At 30.4% G+C, this 7405-nt stretch overlaps 1 protein-coding gene across 1 annotated transcript in view; it reads right to left on the bottom strand.

Moving 5' to 3' along the window:
* Positions 1 to 7405, bottom strand: part of LOC106460096 (E3 ubiquitin-protein ligase HUWE1-like) — a 165843-nt gene that overhangs the window by 16988 nt on the left and 141450 nt on the right. The window contains 2 exon segments of the mRNA XM_022386717.1: positions 2316 to 2460; positions 3424 to 3628. Coding sequence (XP_022242425.1) covers positions 2316 to 2460; positions 3424 to 3628 — 350 coding nt within the window.

Raw genomic sequence — 7405 nt, 5'->3', positions numbered from 1 at the left:
CACACACATTGTTAGTATCTTGCAAAAGCTTAAAGCATGAAAACTTATCATTCCAATGTTTTAATTGATATTGATATTTCATAATAATAATAATAATAATAAAGTAGTCAGAGAGGTGGTAGTGGGTGCTATCTGTCAGTGCCTTTCCCATAAGCAGTAGTTCAATATTAGTGACAGCGGCAGATATCCTAAGTAACTACAGAATTTCACTGTACTTTATCAGGCTTACTAACTAAACTGTATTTGGTCCTAAAAAAATATCCTTTTTTGATTACCATTTCGTCTTACCTCTTCTCTGCAAGCCTACAACAGAAAAGATTGTTTTTCCTTCTTAAGCACTTTACAAAGGCTGAGAAAACCACTTTGGGGAAATTCTGAGCTTTTGATTGGTTATAAATATGTCATGGAGCGAAGTAGGTGAACGTAAACAAGCATTTCCAAAAATGGAAGAGGTGGGTGGGGTCACCTTATTTCATTCCTTAAATATAATATCTCAGAAAATACAAAAGCTAGGTTATTATTTTATATTCTAGCTTGTCAGTATCTATAATTTGAGTTTCTATTTCGTAAGAAACTATAGACTTTATATTTGGACATCATAAACATCTAATTTGAACCAAAGCTACATTCAACATACCACATGACACAAAAATTAATATCTAGGAATTTTGTTTTAATATTTACATTTAAATTGAGAAATTATAATCTACAATTTGATACCAGACTTATTGACATACATTCATAAAACAATAATTAAATAAAATATTGAATGCAAGTCTACAAACATGATGACAACTGACCCCTACTCATACCGATAGGGTTAATTGAAATTATGATTAATTGATTAACATTATGAAATAATTGAGTAATCAAAAATAGTGCTTGTGATTATTTCCATAATCAATTATTTGAAATATCTAAATGATCAAAATATTGCCATTATGTTTGTTCATTGTTAAGTACAAAGCTACATAATTGGCAGGTGGGGGTATGCTTCAGAATTTGAAGGTCTAGGGTTTGATTCCCATTGCTTCTAAATTTACTGTTCCTGTCCTTCATTATTGCAAAACCTACTTGCTTGCCATAATTTGCTAAGCCTTGTCGAATTTCACATATGGAGTACGTAAAACAAAATATTTTTAGGTTTTTATATATGCATTTTGAAATAACAAAAAATCATATAGATTATTAAATCAATGCAAATTTCGTAAGTAGAAAAGATCGTTTTCTATATTTTTTTCATTTACTGTTCTATGTTTTATGTTCTATCATCCTTCATAAGCTTTGAAGAGTACGTACTTCATGGACATGTTAACAGTTCAATTGGACATAAGCAAACAAAAAACCACAATAAAAATGTTTTACATTACCAGAAATTATCAGTAATCATTTGACTGAGATAAGCTCAAATGATGCCATGTTTTACAAATTCACAAAAATTCTACACAAATAACTTTCTGTTTAAATAAAGAATAACACTATGTTGTGTGTTATACTTTACTAGATTGAAAACTGCAGAGGATAAAATAATATAAGCAAAATCTAGAACAAGCATCTACCTTGTCTGAACACAAAGTTCATTTTGGATAACACTTTAATGATCAATCTAGCTGGTTTGATGACTAATAATTTGTTATTCAATATGAGCAAATACATGTTTCCTCTCAATTTCATTCCACCAAAAAATGTTAGGAAAATATCAGTACTAAACTAGCTAGAAAGTTTAATAGTTTACAAATTGCAGGACTACAACGTTACAGTTATTGAAAGGAAGGTCTACACCAAGCTATGGCTTGCTTGTTAACTGATCTGTAAATTGTCAGTTTTTTGATCATGATTTTTTGTGTGTGTATGTGTGTTGAGATGTTGAAATAAAGATAAAAATAAGCAAATACAGTTTACATCTTTTGCATATAAAGGTTATTAGCATATAAATATGGAAGTGAGATTTTGTTTACAATTTTGTGTACAAATTAACTTGCAGCAACTTTTGAATAAAATGTTTCTAATCTGAAAACTTAGGAAACAAAATAGCTATTACTAAGAACCATATTCATGTATGGATGGCTATCAGTATACTTAAATGAATTACATTTGTTAGTAATGACATGATAAATATAAAGTAAAATTAGATTTACTAAAAGTAGTATCAAGTGCTGCTTTAGTGTCAAATATCAAACACTTTCTGTAATAAAAACCACTCTGCCCATGTTTCTAAAAATGCAAAGAAAAAATATTCAGCCACTCTTAACCTATTAAAATTAGATCAATTACAAAACAGCTGGATAAGGAAAAACAAAATAAGACAATGATACCTGTATTTCAAATAAATCTTCATCTGTTGCTAATATTCGAAGATCACTATTTGCAAAAATCACTCGTGTTTGACCTGATGCTGGATGAGAGTTGAAAGAAGATGTCAGTTGCAAAATGTCCTGAGCAGTATTGGGCCCCAATAGCCTGGAACAAGCAAAACAATATGGGAAAATCATGACAACTGTTCAGAAACAAATGAACTGATAAACCATGAGAGGGCTAAGAAGTACAATACTAGTTCAGAATAAAACACAAATCAATATATCATTAATAGCAGGGGCTAAGGAGGATAATATTAGCTTAAAACCAACAAAAGCAATATATCATTAACAGCATCAATACTTTCTGACCTTGAGGAGACAATTGCAAATTAGTATTTAAAGTCATGAGCAGGTTTAAGATATATTAGCTTAAACAAAACATTCAAGTAAGCAAATCAATATATCCTTCACAGTAGTGGTACTTATTGACTTTTAACAGGTGTACAAGCAAAATTTTCAGTCCTTATAAAAACAGGGTTTTAGTTATTACCACAACTGAAAAACAATAAACAACCAAATAAATCATTGCCAGTATTGTGACAAAGTAGCTTGGAAAAGCAAATATACTGTTAAACTATTAGCAATATTGTGACCTACAGATCTGCTACAAAATACATTTGTAAATTATGAATAGTACCCGAACCCTTAAATTATGGACTTGTTTATATACTGTTCACTACTAATGGGGTTACATATTGTGTCACATTGAGAAATTTCATGTTTTTTGGAAGAAATTTCATTTTCTATGAAAATATGCAACAAAACCCAGCAGTAGTTAATGGGATTAACTGAAATATTGACAGTACTTCTGTGTAAAATGTTTTGTGACTCCCCTCTTATTACAGACCCAGTATTCAACAAAATCATGGACCTTAAGCAATTTGATGCAAACTATTAAGAAAAATTCTTCTAAGAAGCTAATTGGATCCATGTGAATTCTATCGATAATTCTAAGGTTAAAGTGCTTTATTATACACATAACAATGTCTTTGTATAAACATTTTTTGAGAGATGCATGAACTGGGGAAGAGTAAATTGAGTTCACAAAGTATAATGAAACCTTCACCTTTGAAGTATTGCTGGTGGATTAGGATGACGACTGCCTCCAGCATACATGTGCCAGGTATGGTTACCAAGAGCAGCTCTGTAACTTGCTCGCTGACGACCAGCTCTGTGAACTCTAGATGAAATAGCCGAGTGAGGATCTCCATGTCTTATTAACAAAGGATGTCTAGTGGACACATTCCCTGGAGCAGGAGGAATAGAGGGTGCTTGAAGAAAGAAACACAAGAGTTAGTGATCTTTTCCTGCAGATATTAGCATTACAATTCCAATATATTCATTATCATGCATATTCAACAAAAATCTATTTCTTACAGTTAAGAAACATTTTATCTTTGACAGCTCTTTAAAAAGTGTAATAAATCATAAAACATCCTTAAATATTATATGATGATAATACAGTTTATAGCTGGAAGCTGTTTACAATATAAGCACAACTGAAAAGTTCACAAAAGCATACATAATACTGATTTGATCATGTATTTCTAGTCATGCTTAATTTACACTTTTCTCTCATTACTTTTCTGCACACTTAAAGCAATTTGTGTGTGTGTGTGTGTAGAAAGGCTAATGAATAGAGAAAATATTTTTTAAATAATGTATGTATTTTTAAGGACAAATTGAAAATTATTTTGATTAAAGCCAAGAGTAGCAACAAGGACAGGAATTTACATTGTTGTGTTGTTACAGTTTGCTGCATATTATTAGATGGTATTACTGAACTGATTTGTTATACACATTTTTTTTATACATATGGTCACTTTTCAGGGAATTTTATAACAATAAATAATTCAACATACTGTATTATATATGGAAAATTCCCAGACAATAGTTACTTTATACACAGTATTTCTTGAAGTATCTTTTAACTACATCACTGCAGTACCAGAAAAACTAACTCATGTATAAATAGGGCTTCTGATTTTTTATTTTAATTGATAATTACCTCAAAATACAAAAAAAAGGATTGGTGTATATCCAATAAACACTGGAAATTATTACTCAATTCAAGTTAACTTCATCCTTTCCAATGCAGTTAATTATGTAATGTCCCTCCTTTCTGACTAGTATTTAGCATTGGTTCATTCTGAATACTCGAAATGCAACTCAACTAATGACAGGTAGTAAAGGTTTAAGGTAGCACAGAAGTGATTATTACATATAACTCAAGTAATACAAATTAAAGCAGACTTGGTGCACAGAAGAAATGATTTCATGATACCTACATAAGACTCACAAACTGCTAAAAATAAACAATGAAAAATAAAATTGGTAAACAGCAAAAAACAGAACTCCTATCTACACTTCATACTAACACAATCACTGTAGTCCTTAATCCATCCACAGCATGCTTACATGACCAAACAACTCAGCATACTGGATGCTTTAAGGTCAAAGGATGACATCAGATGGCCTTTTGGCATTGTAGATGTCCTCTTAAAATGTTAATCCCTCTTTCTAAGAGAAGTTTTTATTGGAACCTCTAAATAGTGGCAAATCTTTACTGCCTAGCATTAATTGTCATATATTATTCTTGTACTGCTACTTTTGCACATGAGCAGCCACTCACATTTTTTTTTAAATTGAGTGTTTAACCCTCCCATGATGGGCATCCTTTACTGTGCATGTCACGAGGTTTAAATGACTTACATTCAAAATTTTATTAAGCTACTTTTTATTTATGTTATTCCATTTAGTATAGCATAAAATCTTAGCTAATAATCCATATTTTAATAGTATACAAGTTAATCCTGAATTTCCCCTAATGTGACACATTTTCTCTATGCATCACCTTTTCTTTATTTTATTCACCACCCCTCCAATAAGTATGAAATTCAACATAAATTACCCACTATAAAATCGTCATTTCTCAGACAAACCACAATTTTTTTATGGCCTTCAATTTTGTTTGGTTACAGAGCTAACAAATAAAAATCAGAACCCTCTTGCCACACCCACCTGTCACATCCTCTCATTCAGAATTTGTTAATAGTTCTCTCTTACGGTTAATTCTACATTATTTATAACCAAAAGAAAGGCAAGGTTTTCATTATCAAATGGAGTATTGTATAAAGTTGTTTTCTAAATGGAGAATCATCAATTTCTCTGTTAGTACAAGCTTTGTTCCTATGGGAAAGATAACTAGCTTGGATGAATTTGTAACAGTTCTTGTTGTTGCATAGTTAGAAAGCCAGAAAAATTGTCTACTTTTTACATACTATTAGTCTATGTTCTATGTTGCATTCTTTAATTAAATAAAAATTATTTAGTGCATGACTACCATTAGTATAAAAAAACGTAGGGTTAAGTGTAATCGACAATTGACAGCAACAAAAAAGAAGATTCATGTTTATTCTCTATTTATTATTATTCAAGTAACGAAAATGTAAAAATAAGGATCTCTTTAGGTTAGATTAAGTAAAATAAATAATAATAATAATAATGTAACAAAAATGTTTCATGAGGTATGCACACATGACCTCCACGTTTCCCAAGTGATTTACAACTTATAACAGTGTGAATTGTACTTAGACACAGTTCAAAGGACAATAAAACAAAATTTAATTATAAATAGATGTATACTGTTATGAGTTTAAAGTTACTTAGGATAAACAAACGTAGTTTCATGTAACAATTTGAAGACCTTCTAGGGGAAAAAAAAAGTACTTTAAATTTATTTCGATGTTTATTTTTTTTTTGGTGGTTACGATATATTCACAGACAAATCTTTAATAAACATACTTCATAAAAAAACCTGATTTTTTGTGTATAAAATACTTGTAATGTGCACTAAATGTGCAGATTTTGTGAAGATACACACACACCATATTAAAAGTTATAGTATTAAAACTACATAGAAGTAAAAATTGTCCTATGGTTGGTCCCTGGGGCCAACCATGTATTGAGAGAGTTCAACAGTGTCATTTCAAACTCTAGCAACAACAACTTGGAAAGTACCATGTTCATTTGCCACTTGGTTTTGAAAGACAACTTCAAGCATGTCAACTGTTTGTTCAACATGTTTTTTTTTACTAATGTGGTTCGTCAGAGGTATAATTGATGGTTGGTTGTTTTTCTAAATATCTTAAAGTTTGTATGCTAAATCCATTTTTGGACAGTAGCATCGCAGTAACTTGTATTGGGGACTGTATAATCAACAACTTATAGTACAATATATCATATGGTCCTTTTCCATACGATTAACCTGATTTGTACACATATTCAGCTAAATACTCAGTTCTTGATTAATAGCAATACTACATTTCTCTAACATGTTTGTTAGTTTTTTTTTTGAAACATTCAATTCCTTATTAAATAAAACATTTCATAGAGATATACAACATTCAGATGTTTTAGTAAAACTGACATTTCTAATTCAAACAATATTTTGCAAATCATGAAAGGAAGGAACTACAATTTTGAAATAATTTTGTACAAACAAAACAAAGAAACATTTAATTATTATGCTTCAGGTTCCAACATCAGTTGATAATTTTTATTGCACAAATTTAGTACCATAATATTTTATGAGAATTACTTGTTCATGCTTTGAAGCTTCATTTCTCTAAAACTTCACTATAAGTACATTTTTGAACAAATATTATAAAGTAAAAATAATAAAGCTATGAAATTAGATTTTTGAAAATGAGATTCATATATTAGAATCTAAATCCCTTTATATGGCAATTAACAATATGAAGATTAAGAAAAAAAAATGCCTTCCCTTAATTATCTTCTTCATAATCAATAGACATTACGCAATTTTCCCCCAATTTTACCTATCAAATACATCCCCTATCCTATCTACCAATAGTCTTTTTATTCCTTCATCTTCATCAGCTAATCACCTGGCCTTCCCTAGCTTTATCAACCAATATCCCAGTTTTCCATAGTCCATAATAATAATAATAATAATAATCCCTGTAGACTCCCACTGGAGAATAGGGCCCCAACAACACCTCACCGACGGAAGTTGTTGTTGCAGT

The sequence above is a fragment of the Limulus polyphemus genome, unplaced genomic scaffold (assembly GCF_000517525.1).
Source record: "Limulus polyphemus unplaced genomic scaffold, Limulus_polyphemus-2.1.2 Scaffold707, whole genome shotgun sequence".
Taxonomy (NCBI): domain Eukaryota; kingdom Metazoa; phylum Arthropoda; class Merostomata; order Xiphosura; family Limulidae; genus Limulus; species Limulus polyphemus.
Note: the sequence above shows the minus strand (reverse complement) of the source record. Positions and strands in the feature narration are given on the sequence as shown.